The sequence below is a fragment of the Zophobas morio genome, unplaced genomic scaffold (genome assembly GCF_036711695.1).
Source record: "Zophobas morio isolate AGI-343-1 ecotype UQ-CSIRO unplaced genomic scaffold, CSIRO_AGI_Zmor_V1 ptg000018l, whole genome shotgun sequence".
Classification (NCBI taxonomy): domain Eukaryota; kingdom Metazoa; phylum Arthropoda; class Insecta; order Coleoptera; family Tenebrionidae; genus Zophobas; species Zophobas morio.
Genome location: NW_026972123.1, coordinates 4970840 through 4993496, shown reverse-complemented (window position 1 = coordinate 4993496; position 22657 = coordinate 4970840). Strand labels below are relative to the sequence as shown.

The 22657-nt window shown below is 33.3% G+C and overlaps 3 protein-coding genes and 1 pseudogene across 3 annotated transcripts; all 4 read right to left on the bottom strand.

The window, feature by feature from the left end:
* Positions 1-5110: 5110 nt before the first annotated feature.
* On the bottom strand, positions 5111-6921 carry LOC135130808 (probable cytochrome P450 4d14). Its single transcript, XM_064058230.1, has 8 exons — positions 6777-6921; positions 6515-6727; positions 6281-6466; positions 5891-6231; positions 5775-5843; positions 5547-5718; positions 5322-5495; positions 5111-5271 (listed from the first exon to the last, which is right to left on the bottom strand). Exons 1-8 carry the CDS (start codon positions 6919-6921, stop codon positions 5111-5113), a joined length of 1461 nt encoding a protein of 486 aa, XP_063914300.1.
* A 1483-nt stretch (positions 6922-8404) lies between these two features.
* LOC135130807 (probable cytochrome P450 4d14) lies at positions 8405-11517 on the bottom strand. The gene is made up of 7 exons (XM_064058229.1): positions 11280-11517; positions 11046-11231; positions 9371-9711; positions 9255-9323; positions 9027-9198; positions 8803-8976; positions 8405-8754 (listed from the first exon to the last, which is right to left on the bottom strand). The coding sequence occupies exons 1-7, from the start codon at positions 11515-11517 to the stop codon at positions 8594-8596; spliced, it is 1341 nt and encodes a 446-aa protein (XP_063914299.1). The 3' UTR covers positions 8405-8593.
* A 1740-nt stretch (positions 11518-13257) lies between these two features.
* On the bottom strand, positions 13258-21065 carry LOC135130806 (cytochrome P450 4c3-like; annotated as a pseudogene).
* Positions 21066-21158: 93 nt separating this feature from the next.
* On the bottom strand, positions 21159-22625 carry LOC135130837 (beta-1,3-galactosyltransferase brn). The gene has a single exon (XM_064058267.1). The coding sequence runs from the start codon at positions 22409-22411 to the stop codon at positions 21344-21346; it is 1068 nt and encodes a 355-aa protein (XP_063914337.1). The 5' UTR covers positions 22412-22625; the 3' UTR covers positions 21159-21343.
* Between the last annotated feature and the right edge of the window lie 32 nt (positions 22626-22657).

Sequence of the window (22657 nt, the reverse complement as noted above, 5' to 3'; positions counted from 1 at the left end):
TTTTGTGGAAAAATAAAACAAAATTGAATTACAATTTTTCGATTTCTTGATTTCTCGATTTTTAGTTTACTTAATTTTTCGATATTTCAGTTTTACAATTTTTGCAATTAAAAAAAAAATCATTTTTACATTTTTCAATTTCTCGATTAATCAATTCCTTGATTTTTCGATTTTTCCTCTTTCCAATTTATCGATTTTTCAGTTTTTCGATTTCTCAAGTTTTCGTTGTTCCAATTTTGGGATTTTTCAATATCTCCAATTTTTTAATTTAAAATTTTTCACTTTTTTGATATATCGATTTTTAAAATTTCTGTTTTTTCGAATTTTGAATATTTTGATTTATCGTTTTTTTTTAAGTTTAAATATGTATTTCAGTTTTAAATTTTCCGGTTTTTCGATTTCTCCATTTCTCGGATCTTTTGATGTCTCAATTTTTTAATTTCGATTTCTCGGCTTTTCCATTTTTATAATTTTTTATTTCTTCAAGTTTTTAGATTTTTAAAATTCTCCATTTTTCGATTTTATGTTTTGTTATGCTTCGATCTCCCGATTTTAACCTTTTTAACGTGTATTCCAATTTTTCGATTTTGGAATTTTCGATTTCTTACATCTCGATTTTTCGTTTTTTCGATTTTAAAATGTTTTTACTTTTCGTTATTTTTTTCGATTCTGGATTTTTCAAGTTTTCGATTTCTCAATTTTTCAACATTTCAATTTTGATTTTTCGACTTACCGGAAATCGATTTTTGGGTTTTTCAATTTTTCGACTTTTCAGTTTTGAGATTTTTCAATTTGTCGATTTTTTGGTTTTTCATTTCTTCAGTTTTTCGGTTTTTCAAGTTTTCGAATTTTTAAATTTAAAATTTTTCAATTTTTCGATTTTATTTTTTTTACGTTCCGAATACCCGATTTTATTTTTTTTTATGCTTTTCAATTTTTGGTTTTTCTAAATTTTCATTTTTCCATTTCTCAATTTCTCGATTTTTCGACTTTTTGATTTTGTGTTTTTGTTAAATGTTAAATTTTTCGTTATTGTAGTTTTTCTATTTTTAAAATTTTAGATATTTAGATTTTTCGACATCTTGAATTCTCGATCTTTTTTCAGTTTGAATTCCTCGGTTTTTCGATTTTCCAAAATTTCGATTTTTCAATCTTTCGATTTTTGAAAATTTTCGATTTCTCGATTTTTCAGTTTTTGATTTTCCAAATTTTGGATGTTTCAAATTTTAGAGTTTGCAAATTTCACGAGTTTACAGTTTTTAATTTCGTCAATTTTTCGATTTGCAATTTTTCCTGTGGGTTTTTAATTTTCTTTATTTTTTCAATTTTCTACTTTCAATTTTCCGTTTTTTTAATTTTTCATTTGCAGTTTTTCTAGTTTTCATTTTAATTGTGTAACACTCCTAATAATTATAATTTTTAAAGTTGTTCACTTTTTCAATTTTTCGGTGTTTGAATGTCACAGTTTTTGGACTTTACAATTTTCAAGATTCTATAATTTTTCGATTTTCCAATTTTTGGATTTTCCAATTTTTCAATTCGAATGGTTTTTCTTGTTTCCCATTCTTCGATTCATTATTTTTTTTTTAGATTTTTAAGTTTCTCGGTTTTTAGTTTTTCATTGTTTCAATTTTTCATTTTTCGAGTTTTTAATTTTTCGAATAAACAAAATCGAAAAATTATAAAACAGAAAAATTGTAAAACTGAAAAAATACAAAATGAAAGCTTCGAAATATAAAAAAAATTGGAAATCAAGAACTTAAAAAATCAAAGATTGAAAATGTAAAAAATTGAATAAACAAAAAGTTATAAAATCCAAAGGAACATTGAAAAAATAAAGATAATGAAAAAATGAAAAATTGTGATATAAAATCAAGAAAATGAATATTACAAAATCCGGAAAATGAAAATATCGAAAATCTGAAAAATATAGAAATTGAAAAATTTCCAAAATTGCGATGTTTAAAATTGAGATAGCGAAAACTTTTTAAAATTGGAAAATTGAGATATGAGAAATCCAAAATTCCAAAAATGGAAAAATTGAAACACATTAAAAAATTAAAATCGGGAAATCGAAACATAAAGATTATAAAAGGGAAAAATGAAAAATTTTAAAAATCTAAAATTTAAAATATATACTAGAAAAATTGAAAATTTTGAAAATCGAAAAACCAAGAAATCGAAATCGAAAACTTGAGACTTCAAAAGATCGAGAAATCGAAATAGGCCGAAATCGGAAAATTCAAGAATGAAATATTTACTTAAAAAAAAGATAAACGGAAAAATCGAAAAACTCAAAAAAATCGATGAGAAACAGAAAATTCCAAAAATCGAAAAATTGAAATACAGATTAAAAATTTTAAAAAAAGTTTTGTTTCTTCAATTTTTTCCAATTTTTTAATTTTCCGATTTTTCAATTTTTCGAATTTTCTACTTTCCGAATAAACAAAATGGAAAAGTTATAAAATAGAAAAATTGTAAAATTGAAAACTCAAAATGAAAAAAACGCAAAAGTATAAAATGAAGGCTTCGAGAAATCTAAAAACTTGAGAAATTGAAGAAACGGAAAATTCAAAAATCGAAAGATTAAAAATTGAGAAACTTAAAGATCGAAAAATTGCGGTCGAAAACACGAAAATTATTGTAAAATCTAAATATTGAAAATTGGAAAATCGAGGAATTGAAAATGTGAAAAATTGAATAAACGAAAAATTGTGATATCAAATCCAGAAAATGAAAATTAAAAAATTGGGAAAATGGTATAAAAAAAATGAAGAACTTGAAACAACATCATTACGCCGAATATGTTCATTGCGCTACACATAACCTCAATTTAGTCCTTAATGATTCCGTTAAGAATGGATGGCAACAACATAACATTGAGATGAAAGAAAATGATAAGCGTGTTACAAAAAAAACTTTAAAAAAGTTATGCCCCACCAGATGGTCATCGAGATTTGATTCTCTAATTGCCATTAGGTATAATCGCTCAACAGTTATGAGCTGAAATTATTTTAACATCAAAAAAGAAAAGTGAAATAGATGAAGCTGTAGCTCTTCGTAAAAAAATGGATTCATTTGAATTTGTTGCTCTATTAGTATTTCAATGCAAAAGTTTAGAAAATATTAATTTGGTCTCAAAAACTTTACAGAGTTCAAATATTACTTTAGATGAAGCTTGTAAATGGATGGAACATCTAAAAGACAAATTTCAAAGTATACGTGACAATTTTGAACAAATAATGGAGGAATCAAGGAAATGTGCTGATACCTGGAAAATTAACAATTCTTTTTCAAATAAACGTATAAAAAAAGTAAAACTGTTTCATGACGAATAATGTGAAGATACCGTTTTCAAAGATCCCACTGAAAAATTTAAAACAACCGTTTTCAAGTAATCAATACCAAGAATTACAGAAAATACATCATCAAAGATCCGAATATAAATCGTTGTAAGAGTCAATTTTTAGAAATAATTTGATGTCATCAGCGGAGAGAAGTTTTACACATGATGCAGCATTTGTTATATCATGAATGAACAATAGGAAAAGCAACGGTCCTAAATTGGACCCTTGCGGTACTCCAGAAGTAGGCCTAATGATATCGGATTGATAGTTATGATATTTTACATATTGCTCACGGTTGAAAAGGTACGAACGAAATAGCTGTATAAGAGTATCTGAGAAACCAAACCGTCTGAGTTTATCAATCAATATGAAATGATCGATTTGATCGAACGCTTTCTTGAAGTCGAGATAAATGACGTCAACTTGTTTTAGATCATTTATCGCTACGGAAACATATTGAGTAAAGCAGGCTAGATTTGAAGTTGTAGAACGTTTTTGCATAAATCCATGTTGGCAGGGTGATAACACGTTTCTTATTGAGGCATATATGTATTTATATATAACTGATTCAAAAACTTTCGCGAAATTACATAAGAGAGATATAGGTCGATAGTTAGTGATGTCAGTTACATCGCCCTTTTTGAACACTGGACAAATGATTGCTTTTTTCCATATATCCGGAAAAATGGAGCATTTTAGAATTAAGTTGAATATTCTATAGCAAGGTTTGACAAAGATACAGACACAATCTATTAAGAGAAAACTTGGTATTCCATCATGACCCATAGTTAGGGAATTTTTGCAATTTTTTAAAGCGAGAAATATGTCATTTTCAAACATATGGGTAATATTTACGAAGACCGAGGAGTTAATATTGATGTTAGGTAAAAAATGTTGTCCAAAAAATAGACAAACATTTTTTAGGGTGACCCACCCTTATCACTTAGGGGTATAAAAAATAGTTTACAACCTATTCTCAGACCTACCGAATATACACAAAAATTTCATACAAATCGATCAACCCATTTCGGAGGAATTCGGTTACAAACACTGTGACGCGAAAATTTCATACATAATGCATTATTATTTTAGAACAGATTTCATTAGCATAAAAAAGGTTATACTGAGTCGACCTTGAAAGATAGACATATGCTGTCGCGGACGTTTTTTTAGAACTTTTAGAGGGGAACAATTTCGTCATACATGATATTTACGTAACTTTAATCGTTTAAACAGGATAAGCAACGGAAGCTGTTAAAGCAGGAATAATTTTCCAGTTTTCCTGAATTTTTCATTGCTACTTCGCTCCTAATGATCGTAGCGTGATGTTATATAGCCTATATGTAGATACGATAACTGGACTATCCAACACAAAAAGATTTTTTGAATTCGAATCAGTAATTTCTGAGATTAGCGCGTTTAATTAAACAAACACTTCAGCTTTATAATATAAGTATAGAAGTATAGATTGCATAATGTCTATTTCTAATGGATATGCAACCAGTAATACGAACACTTTAGAAAATTATGTCTAATAATAATTTACTATCTAATCGGTTTCGGTAATTGACTCCTCATTGCTTATTCGATCTTAGACTTTAATCCTTAAGGATCCTGATGATTTTAACCTACAAATTTGCCACAAATGAATTTACGACCTAGTTACGACTTAGCCTAAGACGTAATCGCTTTAAATTCCAGCATGATTATTACTAGACATAAATCTATTAAAATATAAATAGCAATTACTACAACCAACTACATCAATTTCGTTTTTTTAGTGTAACTTTAATTCCATTGACCGATTTCAGAACACTTTCCACTGATAATTTCAACTCGTGCCTCGGCAAAGTTGGTTTAAGTTCAAAATGCCTCACGATTTTCGAAATTATGCTTTTCGTTTCCAACATGGCGAATCTTTGACCTGTTAAAATCACGACAATAACTGAAGAAAACAGTGTCAGAAATACGCACCGATACAATTTCTTGGGCCGGCACTGAACGGAATGTAGGCATAAGGAAAAGCACTGTTAAAATTTTGGAACCTTTCAGGTTTGAATTTTTCCGGCTCTGGAAAAAATTCCGAGCTTCTGTGTAAGCCGTAGATGAAAAAAACCATGTTGGTGTTTTTGGGTATTACAGTATCGTCTAGAATATTTGGAAGGCTAGAAATGTGTCCCCCTAAATTTCACAATTTACCAAATTTAACTTCTTCTCTTGTACATCTTCCAATTATTGGCACTGGAGGATACAAACGAAATGTTTCCTTAATAACGCACTCTAAATATTTCATGTCTTGTAAATTTGAATAAGTTACTGGTGGATTTTTGTCATCTCCGAACAGTTGTTCTTGTTCTTGTAGAACTTTTTCCTAGAAATAATAAGAGTTGGATAGGTAAAGCTGGAAATCAAGCAATTTTTGACAACCTGTTCTTCCAGATGGTCGGCCAAACAATACAAAATGAAAGAAATACCAGAAGCTGTTGTATCGTGTCCCTTAAAAACCACAAAAATGAGAAAGTCGAGAAACCACACTTGTGTACCTCGAACATGAACGTATCCACTTCTTCTTGAAGTTCACCGATCGTGAGGATATTCTCGTCGTGGGAGACTTTTAGAAGCAAATCTAAGAAAGCCATTCTTTTGGTTGTTTTTTCTGCAGGTTTGTTTCTTTTGGAATCGATGACACTTAGCGTAAAACCATGTAAAATTTTTAGTGCATTCTTCTGAATGCAGTAATCTCTAGATAACCAGAATGTGTATTTTGAAACTTTTATTAACGACAAGGCTCTTTCTATGATGATTCGACCCATTTGTTGCACACTTTCCACATACTGTGAATTCTCGCCACTTTGGACGTTCAGTTTTGTACCCATTGCAGTTTCTGGGACATAATTTTCGAAACAATGAAGTATTAATTAGGCTGTATTTACCACAGATTGTGTCTAGGGCACACAAAGTGACCAAACGATGTACGTCAACGCTGGATTTACCGTCATACTTTCCCAATTTTCCGATCAGAACATCACCCACTGATTCAAAAACTCCAACAAAATCCTTCAATATCTCAGTGTGAAAAGCCAGTGTTAAAATTTTCCTGTATCTTCTCCAGTAATCGCCTAAAATCCTCCAAATCGTTTCTTTCGTCCTTAAAATTCAAAACCTACCGTCGCTTATCAGCAATCCATTTCCCAACCAGCGTCGAAAGAACTGGTAATTTTGTGATTTTTTCAAGATTTTATTGTGGCTTAAAACGAATTTAACAAATTTATAGTCGATAGTCACCAAGCTTTTCGATAAAGGAAAAACTGATGGTCCTATATTTAATTTCAACGTGTTGCCATAATTTTCGATATACCGGGATAAGTTGTACATTGTGCCTAAACTTAGTAAATCGAAATATAATTTTGTACTTTTTGAATACTTTACTTGTGGTTGATGTTATAGTGGAGATATGACCTAAAATTGGATGTCCTGGAGGTTCAGGAAATTTACATAAATCATTTCGATTTGAAGATTTATTTAGAAAAAAATATACGCAAAATAATGCGAGTATTAATGCATACAACAACATGGTAAAGTGCACTGACGAACATAATCAATACACTTTGCAAATTGCTTATTATTCCAGATAATAATTAGATGCACCACTTGTTAACTCTGAAATGCACAGGATTAATGAGCTATTAATAAATTAATTTTTATAGGTTTCTGTCTATTAAATGCCAATTTACATTTATAAAAGTTGGCTGGTAGGAAAGCCATAATTATATCCTGAATGTGAAAACCAGTAAATGAAAGTAACTTTATTTAAACTGTTTAATGCTTGACTGGCTGCATTTTTAACATTTTTGGGCAAGACGTATGGATTTTCTGGACACTCGCTGGACTCGACTCCTTGACTGAACGATCGAAATAATAATCGTTCCCGAAGGTCGCCTCTATTTAAACCCACACTTCCTTCTAGATGTGCGGCGATCGGGGTCTTTCTGGAATACCCATCGCGAGTTCCGCTTCCAGGCTTTTCTTTAGCGAACGCCACCCGGCCGCCGACATCAACGATGAGTCATCATCGCCGTACATCGTCTTTTGACGCATTTTTTGAACGACGCATTTGTCCAACGCCATTTTGAACCGCCAGTTTGCCTGTTATGTTTTTTGTTTATGTGTTTGGGGGAATGTACAACGATGGCCCACAATGCAGATACATAACGTCACTTTTAAAAATTCAACCAATAACTCGAGTGGACATAAAATTTAAAACTCATGTAATTTTGTCAGATTTGCAACTTTTCACTTCACACAATTTTTGCGTCACTAATTTTCTTTGTTGTGTAATTTAAATTGAACGTAAACTTTCAATGCTCTGTAGTTCCTAATCTAATGTAACTTTTATCTGTACAAGTTTTATTTCACACCAGATCTTTTTTGTTTTTAAAAGTCTTTGGTGTTTTTTTTTGTTTTGTAAATATCTTGTTGATTAATGTATCCATCATATAAATTGTCTGGTGTCCAATCTTAATCTCAGATAAGAATTATTGTTGTTTCAAATTCCACAAGAGTGTATGTCGAATTTAAATGTTGTTTATTGCTCTTTTGAACTTTAACACTTGTTCAGTTTTCGTTAATGTCAGAGTTATAGAAATTAAACATTTAAATGGAGTTGAGATTAAATAACACCGAAATACGTGGCAGAAGCGGAGTGCGCAGTTCCTAGTCGAGCTGGCAGGATTTATCGCGCCTTCTGCACAAATGATGCAGGCTAGAATAGAAGTCGAGATGACATAACGCTATCGGTTTCTACCGCATAGCGGGGACCCAACTGCGAGTTTGCGCCCGTAACGACCTGCTGGTATGTTAAACATCCAGGAAGCATACAACAATTGAATTTAGTTTTTTTTTTTCAGTAACAGGCGCAGTAAAATCAGGTTCACAGTTGTCAGGTTTAACGAAATGTTGGTCAACTGTAAATTTTTAGATTTAAAGATTAAAGGAATATCTAAAAGAGTGAAGTGATAAAAAAACGTCTCTAAAATAACAGAAATAAAAATTGCTCATTCAATCTTGAACTTTAATCCTTAAATTACGTGATGGTGCTAACCTACAAATTTCCTACAAATGAATTTGCCACCTAGGGAGATTAGCCTAAGACGTAATCTCTTTAAATTCCAGCATGATTATTTCTAGACATAAGAGCTATAAAGGTATAAATAGCAATTACTACAATCAAACAAAAACCAACTGCATCAATTTCGTTTTTTAAGTGTAACTTTAATTCCATTGACCGATTTCAGGACAGTTTCCACTGATAATTTCAATTCGTGTCTCGGCAAAGTTGGTTTAATTTCAAAATGCCTCACGATTTTCGAAATTATGCTTTTCGTTTCCAACATGGCGAATCTTTGACCTGTAAAAATCACGATGATAATTGAAGAAAACGGTGTCCAATACGCACCGATACAATTTCTTGAGCCGGCACTGAACGGAATATAAGCATAAGGAAAAGCACTTTTAAAATTTTGGAACCTTTCAGGTTTGAATTTTTCCGGCTCTGGAAAAAATTCCGAGCTTCTGTGTAAGCCGTAGATGAAAAAAACAATGTTGGTGTTTTTAGGTATTAAAGTATCGTCTAAAATATTTGGAAGGCTGGAAATGTTTCACCTAAATTTCACAATTTACCAAATTTAATTTCTTCTGTTGAGTATCTTCCAATAATTGGCACTGGAGGATACAAACGAAATGTTTCCTTAATAACGCACTCTAAATATTTCATATCTTGTAAATCTGAATAAGTTACTGGTGGATTTTTGTCATCTCCGAACAGTTCTTTTTGCTCTTGTAGAACTTGTTCCTAGAAAAAATAAAAGTTGGATAGGTAAAACTCGAAATCAAGCAATTTTTGACAACCTGTTCTTCAGGATGGTCGGCCAAACAATATAAAATGAAAGAAATACCAGCAGCTGTTGTATCGTGTCCCTTAAAAACTACAAAAATGAAAAAGTCGAGAAACGACACTCGTGTACCTCGAACATGAACGTATCCACTTCTTCTTGAAGTTCACCGATCGTGAGGATATTCTCGTCGTGGGAGACTTTAAGAAGCAAATCTAAGAAAGCCATTCTTTTGGTTGTTTTTTCTACAGGTTTGTTTCTTTTGGAATCGATGACACTTAGCGTAAAACCATGTAAAATTTTTAGTGCATTATTCTGAATGTAGTAATCTCTAGATAACCAGAATGTATATTTTGAAACTTTTATTAACGACAAGGCTCTTTCAATGACGATTCGACCCATCTGTTGCACACTTTGCACATACTGTGAATTTTCCCCACTTTGGACGTTCATTTTTGTACCCATTGCAGTTTCTGGGACAGAATATTCAAAACAATGAAATAAGGAATGTTCATTTTATAAAGCGGACACTGAAAAATTGCTACTACTTCGAGTACTTTGGGCTGATTTAATTTTTTTATTATAAAAATGTTTAACAATGTTAAATGAAATAATTATTCTTATTCTTTAATCAATTATATTCAAAAAGTATAAAATTTTCTAACTATTGCGCGAATACCGCGAATCACTGTTTGCACAGGTTTGTTTGTGATTTTCTTCGTAGCAGAAGGCCACGTTTTTTTAAATTCTCCAAGTGATGTTGTTTGGCCATCTTTTCTTAACACTGCTTTCATATTTGCCCATTATCGCTCAAGTAAACGAAGCTCAGGACAGTTGGGTGGTTTATCTTCCTTTTTTAAAAACTGTACATTATTGGCATTAAGAAGCTCCTGAGTGACACCAGCGTAGTGAACTGAAGACAAATCTGGCCAAAACAATGGAGGGTTATGATGTTTGCGATAAACAGGTGATAATCGCGTTTTTATACATTCTTTCCTGTAATCATCGCCCCCAATTGTTACAATCGTAAAAAAAAACTTAAACTTTTTAGCCCACAAGAACAAATCGGTTGCCACACTAAGACTTTTTTCCCACACTTTTCAAATTTTTTTGTTTTCATGTCATCGAGGACATCTTACCCTACGACTGCATTTTAAAACTGGGAGCCGGGCAGTCCATTTTAACTTTCGTTTCTTCGTCCATCAAAACACAACGATTTTTGTTCCTGGCCAAAATTGTTTATAACTTCCTGCTTTTTTTTTGAAACTGTATGCGCTGCTTTTCGCTTCTTTTTGGGATTTTTTGCTTTAATACGTTCTAATGTTATTCCGAGTCTTTATATTTTGTACAGTACCTACGGTAACACCTTGCTTCTTCGGTATTTCCCGCACAGACATACATTTCGTTATTTTTAGCAGCTTAATGATGTTTTCCTCAATATCTTCGTTAAGCGGACCTTTTCTCGGTCTGCATTTGAGCAAATCTTCTAAAGTATTAAACTCCCCAAACTTTTTGATTATATGGAACACTGCTGATTTTGAACATTTAGTTATTTTAGGCAGTAACAACGGAAATTTTTCGTAGCATCACATTTGCAAAAATAATTTTCTTGCCCCGATGGCGATTCGCTTCATTTTAAAAAGAAATAACGTTATTTTGAAAACAAAAATGGCATTTAATAGATATAACTTAAAGCTTTCATATATAAAAACTAGAATAATTTAGATTAAAAATTAGAAAAGTGGCGTTACTTTAAAGGTGTCCGTTTAATAAAATGAACACTCCTTATTAATTGGGGTTTATTTACCACAAATTATGTCTAGAGTACACAAAGTGACCAAACGATGTACGTCAACGCTGGATTTACCGTCATACTTTCCCAATTTTCCGATCAGAACATCACCCACTGATTCAGAAACTCCAACAAAATCCTTCAATATCTCAGTGTGAAAAGCCAGTGTTAAAATTTTCCTGTGTCTTCTCCAGTAATCGCCTAAAATCCTCTAAATCGTTTCTTTCGTCCTTAAAATTCAAAACCTACCGTCGCTTATCAGCAATCCATTTCCCAACCAGCTTCGAAAGAACTGGTAATTTAGTGATTTTTTCAAAATTTTATTCTGGTTTAAAACGAATTTAACAAATTTATAGTCGATAGTCAACAGGCTTTTCGATAAGGGAAAAACTGATGGTCCTATATTTAATTTCAAAGTGTTGCCATAATTTTCGATATACTGGGATAAGTTGTGTATTATGCCTAAAGTTAGTAAATCGAAATACATTTTTGTAGTTTTTGAATACTTTACTTGTGGTTGATGTTATAGTGGAGATATGACCTAAAATTGGATGTCCTGGAGGTTCAGGAAATTTACATAAATCATTTCGATTTGAAGATTTATTTAGATAAAAATATACGCAAAATAATGCGAGTATTAATGCATACAACAACATGGTAAAGTGCACTGACGAACATAATCAATACACTTTGCAAATTGCTTATTACTCCAGATAATAATTAGATGCGCCACTTGTTAACTCTGAATTTGCACAGCATTAATGAGCCATTAATGAATTAATTTTTATTGGTTTCGGTCTATTAAACGCCAATTTACAGTTATAAAAGTTGGCTGCTAGGAAAGCCATAATTATATCCTGAATGTGAAAACCAGTAAATGAAAGTAACTTTACTTAAACTGTTTAATGCTTGACTGGCTGCATTTTCAACATTTTTGGGCAATACGTATGAATTTTCTCGACACTCGCTGGACTCGACTCGTTGACTGAATAATCGAAATAATAATCGTTCCCGAAGGTCGCCTCCATTTAAACCCACATTTCCTTCTAGATGTGCGGCGATCGAGGTCTTTCTGGAATACCCATCGCGAGTTCCGCTTCCAGGCTTTTCTTTAGCGAACGCCGCCCGGCCACCGACATCAGCGATGAGTCATCATCGCCGTACATCGTCTCTTGACGCATTTTTTTGAACGACGCATTTGTCCAACGCCATTTTGAACCTCCAGATTGCCTGTTATGTTTTTTGTTTAAGTGTTTGGGGGAATGTACAACGATGGCCCACAATGCAGCTACATAACTTCAGTTTTAAAAATTCAGCCAATAACTCGAGTGGACATAAAATATAAAACTCATGTAATTTTGTTAGATTTGCAACTTTTCACTTCACACAATTTTTGCGTCACTAATTTTCTTTGTTGTGTAATTTAAATTGAACGTAAACTTTCAATGCTCTGTAGTTCCTAATCTAATGTAATTTTTATCTGTACAAGTTTTATTTCACACCAGATCTTTTTTGTTTTTAAAAATCTTTGCTGTTTTTTTTTGTTTTGTAAATATCTTGTTGATTAATGTATCCATCATATAAATTGTCTGGTGTCCAATCTTAATCTCAGATAAGAATTATTGTTGTTTCAAATTTCACAAGAGTGTGTGTCGAATTTAAATGTTGTTTATTTTTCTTTTGAACTTTAACACTTGTTCAGTTTTCATTAATGTCAGAGTTATAGAAATTAAACATTTAAATAGAGTTGAGATTAAATAACACCGAAATACGTGGCAGAAGCGGAGTGCGCGGTTCCTAGTCGAGCTGGCAGGATTTATCGCGCTTTCTGCACAAATGATGCAGGCTAGAATAGAAGTCGAGATGACATAACGCTATCGGTTTCTACCGCATAGCGGGGACCCAACTGCGAGTTTGAGCCCGTAACGACCTGCTGATATGTTAAACATCCAGGAAGCATACAACAATTGAATTTAGTTATTTTTTTTTTTCAGTAACAGGCGCAGTAAAATCAGGTTCACAGTTCTCAGGTTTAACGAAATGTTGGAAAACTGTAAATTTTTAGATTTAAAGGTTAAAGGAATATCTAAAAGAGTGAAGTGATAAAAAAACGTCCCCAAAATAACAGAAATAAAAATTGCTCATTCAATCTTGAACTTTAATCCTTAAATATCGTGATGGTGCTAACCTACAAATTTCCTACAAATGAATTTGCCACCTTGGGAGATTAGCCTAAGACGTAATCTCTTTAAATTCCAGCATGATTATTTCTAGACATAAGAGCTATAAAGGTATAAATAGCAATTACTACAATCAAACAAAAACCAACTGCATCAATTTCGTTTTTTAAGTGTAACTTTAATTCCATTGACCGATTTCAGGACAGTTTCCACTGATAATTTCAACTCGTGTCTCGGCAAAGTCGGTTTGATTTCAAAATGCCTCACGATTTTCGAAATTATGCTTTTCGTTTCCAACATGGCGAATCTTTGACCTGTAAAAATCACGATGATAATTGAAGAAAACGGTGTCCAATACGCACCGATACAATTTCTTGAGCCGGCACTGAACGGAATATAAGCATAAGGAAAAGCACTTTTAAAATTTTGGAATCTTTCAGGTTTGAATTTTTCCGGCTCTGGAAAAAATTCCGAGCTTCTGTGTAAGCCGTAGATGAAAAAAACAATGTTGGTGTTTTTAGGTATTAGAGTATCGTCTAAAATATTTGGAAGGCTGGTAATGTTTCACCTAAATTTCACAATTTACCAAATTTAATTTCTTCTGTTGTGTATCTTCCAATGATTGGCACTGGAGGATACAAACGAAATGTTTCCTTAATAACGCACTCTAAATATTTCATATCTTGTAAATCTGAATAAGTTACTGGTGGACTTTTGTCATCTCCGAACAGTTCTTTTTGCTCTTGTAGAACTTTTTCCTAGAAAAAATAAAAGTTGGATAGGTAAAACTCGAAATCAAGCAATTTTTGACAACCTGTTCTTCAGGATGGTCGGCCAAACAATATAAAATGAAAGAAATACCAGCAGCTGTTGTATCGTGTCCCTTAAAAACTACAAAAATGAAAAAGTCGAGAAACGACACTCGTGTACCTCGAACATGAACGTATCCACTTCTTCTTGAAGTTCACCGATCGTGAGGATATTCTCGTCGTGGGAGACTTTAAGAAGCAAATCTAAGAAAGCCATTCTTTTGGTTGTTTTTTCTACAGGTTTGTTTCTTTTGGAATCGATGACACTTAGCGTAAAACCATGTAAAATTTTTAGTGCATTATTCTGAATGTAGTAATCTCTAGATAACCAGAATGTATATTTTGAAACTTTTATTAACGACAAGGCTCTTTCAATGACGATTCGACCCATCTGTTGCACACTTTCCACATACTGTGAATTTTCCCCACTTTGGATGTTCATTTTTGTACCCATTGCAGTTTCTGGGACAGAATATTCAAAGCAATGAAATATTAATTGGGGTTTATTTACCACAGATTATGTCTAGAGTACACAAAGTGACCAAACGATGTACGTCAACGCTGGATTTACGGTCATACTTTTCCAATTTTCCGATCAGAACATCACCCATTGATTCAGAAACTCCAACAAAATCCTTCAATATCTCAGTGTGAAAAGCCAGGGTTAAAATTTTCCTGTGTCTTCTCCAGTAATCGCCTAAAATCCTCTAAATCGTTTGTTTCGTCCTTAAAATTCAAAACCTACCGTCGCTTATCAGCAATCCATTTCCCAACCAGCGTCGCAAGAACTGGTAATTTTGCGATTTTTTCAAAATTTTATTCTGGCTTAAAACGAATTTAACAAATTTATAGTCGATGGTCACCAGGCTTGTCATTAACGGAAAAACTGATGGTCCTATAGTTATTTTCACAGTTTTGCCATAATTTTCGATATACTGGGATAAGTTGTTTATTACGCCTAAACTTAGTAAATCGAAATATATTTTTGTAGTTTTTGAATACTTTACTTGTGGTTGATTTTAAAGTGGACGCATGACCTAAAAGTGGATGTCCTGGAGGTTCAGGAATTTTACTTAGACCATTTCGCTTTGGAGGTTTATTAAAAAAAAAATATATGCAAAATAGTGCCAGAATGACTGCATACAACAGCATGGTCAAGTGCACTGACGAACATACCCAATACACTTTGCAAACTTACTTATAATTCTAGATAATTATATGTACCACTTGTTAACCCTGAACGGCACAAAATTAATGTGCTATTTAATAATTTTTTTGTTCGTGTTTTCAGTTGCTAAGGAACTTATAAAAAATGTAATACGACACATACTCAAGTCATATTTTTTAAAAAACTAATGTCGCTTTTTCAACACAACCTTTATTCCATTTATTGATTTCAAAACCGCTTCCACAGACAGTTTCAGTTCGTGTCTCGGCAGAGTTGGTTTAATTTCAAAATGTCTAACAACTTTCGAAATGACGCTTTTCATTTCCAACATGGCGAACTTTTGACCTGCAAGTGCCGATTAAAATTTTTACTACAAAAAAATGTGACAAAAGACAAACCAATACAGTTTCTAGCACCGGCACTAAAAGGAATATAGGCATAAGGAAAAGAAGTGTTAAAATTTTCGAATCTTTCAGGTTTGAATTTTTCCGGTTCTGGAAAAAAGTCCGGGTTTCTGTGCAAAGCGTAAATAAACAAAACGATATTAGTTCTTTTGGGTATTAAACAACCATCTGAAACATTTTTCAAACTATAAAAATTAACTTGAGGACTTCAAAATTTACCAAAATTGACTTCTTCTTTTGTACGTCGCCCTATTACCGGAACTGGAGGATACAACCGGCAAGTTTCTTTGATAACGCACTCTAGATATTTCATGTTTTGTAAGTCTGAATAAGCCACCGCTGGATTTTTCTCATCACCAAACAACGCTTTTTGCTCTTGGAGCACTTTCGCCTAAAAATAACGAAACTATAATTATATTCTAAATAATAACGTAATTTAGTCACCTGAACATCAGGATGGTCAGCCAAACAATACAATATGAAACAAATACCAGCAGCTGTTGTGTCATGTCCCTAGAAATTTACAAACGTTCACAAATTCCAAAAACTATCAATTTTACCTCAAACATGAACGTATCAACTTCCTCCCGAATTTCATCGTTACTAAGAACATCTTCGTCGCGAGAAAACTTCAAAAGCAGATCCAAGAAAGCCATTTTTTTCGTTGTCTTTTCAAAAACTTGTCCCTTTTTGGAATTAAGCACCTCCGAAGTAAAACCGTGTAAAACTTTCAAAGCTTCCTTTTGTTTGTAGTAGTCTTTACATAACCGGAAAGTTAAACTGGATGCCCTGAACAGATTGAAAGCTCTTTCTATGGCGATCTTGCAAATTTCTTTCACACTCTTCACGTAGTGTAAGTTGTGGCCACTTTGAACGTCAATTTTCGTACCCATGGCGGTCTCTGTAACGAGTTTGTCAAATACGAACTACATAGCAAGCACTTACCAGAAATAATGTCAAGCGTTAAAAGAATAACCAGTGGGTGTAAATCCACGCCTGGCATCCCTTCATATTTTTCTAATTTTTTGACGAAAATGTCCCCCACTGACTCAAAAACATGCACGAATTCTTTGAGTATCTCGAAATGGAAAGCCGGGGTTAAAATTTTTCTGTGTCTTTTCCAGTAGTCGCCACTGCTTAGCAACAGTCCGTTTCTTAACCAAGCCTTCAAAAAGTTATAATTTTCAGATTTTGTCAAGATTTTGTTGCTCTTCAGAATGAATTCGACAAGGCTGTAATCTATGGTTACGAGGCCTTCACGTATGGGACAAGCAGCGGGGCCAATTCTCAATCTGACAGTGTTTCCATAGTCGAGGTACTTGTTTGTGACTTCTAACACATCTGGAGCACAGATTGGAGATCATTAATTTAAATAATAATACAACAATGAAATACTTTAATGATTAAATGCTATGTTATAACGACAATATAACAGTTATATAATTTTGTTACTCTAACTTTCTACAAATGTTATATAGCCGTAACATAACATCAACATAACGTCTTTATTCCAATTTCCGCTTCAAGCAACTATAATGGCGACATAACAGTTCTATAACTTTGTTATACTTTTGTTACATTCTCGCTATATAACTTCTGTATTATAAGATTGTAGATGCTACATAACAATTGAAAGTAGATTACCGGTATTGCTTAAATAAAGCAACTTAATTAATATGATTTTATTTATAAGAATGTTGTATCTCGCTGAATTTTCTTATATAACTGCAACATAACGTCATCATAACAGTGTTATATAACATTATTACAGTGATGTTATATAACTGTTATCGTTTGTGTTGCATGTTGCATAAGGAAGTTCCCGTTGCGCTGACATTGCTTTTAGAGCTCAAAATTGTCATTTATAGTAATTTTGAAGTTCAACTTTTGCCATATTTAAGAGGGCTATAGAAGAAAAATGGAGGATTTAGGTTGACTACTAGAAAAATTTACCATTTTAGACGTGTTTTAAGTTTCTTGTTGTCGAATTAAGTCCACACATATTAAGAAAAAAAGGCAAAATATAAACCCCGCCCACCCGCCCTATCTCAAATGTGATTTTTTTTTATTCGTCGTGAGCCAAGAAGGCGGAGCTTAACTGCAAAATCCATATTTCCTTACAAAAATTTACCATTTTAAACATGTTTTAAGTATCTAAGAATAAAAAAAGTCATCACAAAGGAGTTGGGGTGGGTGGGCGGGGGTTTATATTTTTTCCGTGTTTGCTTAATATACATGGTATTCTTTGAACAACACGTTACTCAGAAACATGTTTTAATTTCTTATAAACAAATAAATATTTTGCAATTAAGCTCCGCCCCTTTACTTCACGGCGAATAAAAAAATCATCACGATTGAGATAGGGTGGGTGGGCGGGCTTACATTTTGTTTTTTTGTTTTAATATTGTGTAGACTTCTTTTCACAACATGAAAATTAAAACATGTTTAAAATGGAAAATTGGTATAACGAAATATCGATTAAACATGTTTTAATTTCTGGTACAGAAGTAAGTATTTTGCTGTTAAGCTCCGCCCCTTTAGTTCATGGCGAATAAAAAAATAGTCACAATTGAGATGGGGTGGGTGGGCGGATCTTATATCTTTTCCTGTTTTTCTTAATATACAGCATGTTATTTAAAGGTACGTACAAAATAAAAGAGGCAATTGGTCTCGGAGTATGGGTGCTAAAAGTAAAAAAAAATTCAGGTAAAAGTGTTCTCCTTTTAGAGATAAAAATTATTAAAATTTATGTCCAAATTCTTTGTACGCCTCTGATAAAAAAAAATCGTCTTTAGTTTCTATAGCAACATTTAGTCTTGACAGTAGTCTTATAGTTACAGTTGCTAGGATTTACTAAAATAAATTAATTTTACCTATTTATTCTTCAGTAGCGTCTAAAAAGGTTGGATACGGGTTAATTTTCCCCTTATAATTTTGATAACACAAAATAAATTTCTCAGACTTCTTACACTTCGCAAATAACTGTCAATTTTGTTGTACGTACCTTTCAATAACACCCTGTACATAGTATTCTTTGAACAACACGCTACTCAGAAACATGTTTTAATTTCTTGTAAAGAAATAAGTATTTTGCAGTTAAGCTCCGCCCCTTTAGTTCACGGCGATTAAAAAAATAGTCACAATTGAGATGGGGTGGGTGGACGGGGTTTATATTTTTTTCCTGTTTTTCTTAAAATACATAGTATTCTTTGAACAACACGATACTCAGAAACATGTTTTAATTTCTTGTAAAGAAATAACTATTTTGCAGTTAAGCTTCGCCCCTTTAGTTCAAGGCGAATAAAAACATCATCACAATTGAAATAGGGCGGGTGGGCGGGCTTACATTTTGCCTTTGTGTTTAAATATGCGTAGACTTCTTTTCACAACATGAAACTTAAAACATGTTTAAAAAAATTTGTATAGGGAAATATCAATTTTGCAATTAGGCTCCGCCCCATAATTACAAAATCCATATTTTCTTGAAAACATGGATCATTTTAACCATGTTTTAAGTTTCTTGTTGTGAAAAGATGGCTGCGTATATTAAGAAAAAAGGCAAAATATAAGCCCCGCCCACCCACCCTATCTCAATTGTGATGATTTTTTTTAATCGTCGTGAGTCAAGAAAGCGGAGCCTAATTGCAAAATCCACATTTCCTTACAAAAAATTACCATTTTAAACGTGTTTTAAGTTTCTAAGAATAAAAAAATAATCACAATTGAGATAGGGCGGGTGGGCGGGCTTACATTTTGCCTTTGTGTTTAAATATGTGTAGACTTCTTTTCACAACGTGAAACTTAAAACATGTTTAAAATGGAAACTTCGTATAACGAAATATTGATTTTACATTTAGCCTCCGCCCCATAATTACAAAATCCATATTTCCTTGCAAAAATGTACGATTTTAACCATGTTTTAAGTTTCTTCTTGTGGAAAGATGGCTACGTATATTAAGAAAAAAGACAAAAACTAAGCCCCGCCCACCCGCCCATCTCAATTGTGATGATTTTTTTTAATTGTCGTGAGCTAAGAAGGCGGAGCCTAATTGCAACATCCACAATTCCTTACAAAAATTTACCATTTTAAACGTGTTTTAAGTTTCTAAGAATAAAAAAAAATCATCACAATTGGGATAGGGTGGGTGGGCGGGGTTTATATTTTTTCCGATTTTTCTTAATATACATGTTATTCTTTGAACAACACGATACTCAACAGCATGTTTTTAATTTTTTTTAAAGAAATAACTATTTTGCAGTTAAGCTCCGCCCCTTTAGTTCATCATGGCGAATAAAAAAATCATCACAATCGAGATAGGGCGGGTGGGCGGGCTTTCATTTTGCCTTTTTGTTTTAATATTGTGTAGATTTCTTTTCACAACATGAAACTTAAAACATGTTTAAAATGGAAAATTTGTATAACGAAATATCGATTTTGCATTTAGCCTCTGCCCCATAATTGCAAAATCCATATTTCCTTACAAAAATTTACCATTTTAAACGTGTTTTAAGTTTCTAAGAATAAAAAAATCATCACAATTGAGATAGGGTGGGTGGGCGGGGTTTATATTTTTTTCCGGTTTTTCTTAATATACATGGTATTCTTTACACAACACGAAAATTTGTTATCATTTTGTTTTTGTCACGAGGGTGCTCAAAAACAAAATTTTACTCAAAAAGAAGTAGCTCTGATATGAAAAGATTTTCATGTTACGCCATTAGGGATCATCACGGGGTAAATCGTACGTATCTTCGCATTAAGCATGATTTTCGATGGCACAAAATGTTGCGCAATATAAATAAATATAAATGTTGCTAGAAAACAAAACCACCAATGATTGTCACTACTACAGCTTCTAAGGCTTTCGAAAAAGTGTTCTTAGATGTCATTTCTTGTTAACTTTAGCGTATTATATTGACAATTAGCAATGATGCCAATCTCAGGGAATCGGAGCTAACTGTGAACTAAAATCTTCTCGGTCACAAGGTTATTTACGTTGAATGGTGTTGCTAATGCTCAAATATTTCAACAAAGGTTAGGTACACTCAATTACACAACAGAGGTACATACATTACCTTCAGCAGACTTTGCTTGTAGTATGTGTCCCATAAAGAAATTCCCTGGTGGTTCAGGAAATTTATGTAACCCATTTTCGGTATGATTTCTTTTCAACAAAAAATATAAAACAACCGCGATAATGAAGGCCGCCACTAACAACATATTTAATTATTATTAAAAACTGAACAGTTCAAGGTTCTATTTTATAAACTAGTATTGCTGTGAGTAAATTATTGAAGGGTATAGGGAAAAAAAACAACTTATAAGTTTGACAACAAAATGAAACATAACAATAGTTTGAAGATTGTTGTGAGATTTTACACTCGAGTGGTTTTTATCTGTTTAAAAATAACAAGATAAAGGCGTTAAGTGTCTTATCCTGCCTGAAATCTGTCGTAAAACAGGACGTCATTTATCAAGTACGGCGTTCAAAATTTATAAAATCAGACTTAAAATTTTACAAATTAAAAACTGTAGTACAAAACCATTAAATAAAAACAAATAATAATAAGTTTCACTTGTTCTTTATTTCGGATCACAGTTCACAATACTAATTGTGGGGGCACAAATTAAGAAAAACACAAATAAAAAATCGGAATAAAAACTATACAACTTAAACACAACTAATATCAGTCCTAACAAAATCTACAAACGAATTGATCATCTCTGCAAATTTCTACGTGTAAGTACAAACTAAGCATAGCCTTTGCTTCTCTGCTGCGTCCAAACATTCATCAGCTCCATCTGGTCCTTATACCCATGGGTCGCCACCACATACTTGTACCCCTCCGGACTATACTCCAACTTATTAAAATGAAAGTCATCACAGTGGAAAGGCTCAATCTTACATTTAAAAGCCAACAACCCCACATAAATATCATCGAACCGAAAATGCTTGGTATACAAACTCGCGTAGTACATATCCAACAACGCCTCCCGCGACAGCACGTAAGCCCCAGCCGTGACATACGGGGGCCACATGTCATACGGATACTCGTCCAAAGACACGTACCATTTACTAGTCCTGTGTCTGTGGGGCGCCGACTTAAACACAAACCCAGCATACAAACGCACGTTCTCGTCCAAATCGAAATCAAACTGCTGCAATTTCCTTTGGTTCGTGGGCTCCAGGTAACTCGGGTAGGCAGTGGGGTGTCGAATAAACCGCAACAAATTTTTCGTTGAAACAAAATAATCATCGTCGACGAAAATATAAAACCTCGAATTAGCGCAGTATTTAACCGCCCACGTGAACCCCATCATGGTTTTAAACGTGTTATTATAGTAATTATCGGTGAAGTTCGCTTGTACTAAATCGTTGAATTTACCCGCTTCTTTGTCCAGTCTTTGCTGCAATTCTTGGTCACTGCGTTCTCCGAGTAGGAAAACCGTCCGGATTTCCACGTCGGAAAACCGGTGCTCGAAGCCCCAGCTGCTGCGGATCGCCACGCGCCGCTCCCAATTCTCGGGGGCGGACTTTACGAGGAAAACCAGCCGCAGGGACTCCACGTTCCTGCACTTTTCGATACAGGGCTTGGAGAAGTAGAAGTTGTAGGGGTTTATAGGGGGCACTTTAGGGGTTGAGTTAGCTCGTAGCTGGTGCACGAATTCTTCAATGTCGCCGTCGTAGGGGTAGCGGAAGCTGGTGTCGAAGTCGAGCTCGAAGATGTGGGTCAGGACGCCGAAGTAATACACGAAGAAGGTGAGGATGAGGCCGAACCATAACTTTTTTAATTTTCTGACGGTCAACATAACTGACATAATTGACTAATTTAATTAAGATAAAAAGGGCTACATTTTGTACGAAGTGGGGTTAGGGTGGTTTGTTTACCATAATGTCAAGTGTCATTTCAGGGGGGGACGCAGGGTGGCAAACTCGCAAAATTGCCCTAAATTCTAATTGGATTTTTATTTATCGTAATTACTTAATTGTAGATTTGTCTCAAATAACATTTTTGATTCATAGAGCACAGCATACAGTTTGAATTTAATTTATGAAGCCGGTAT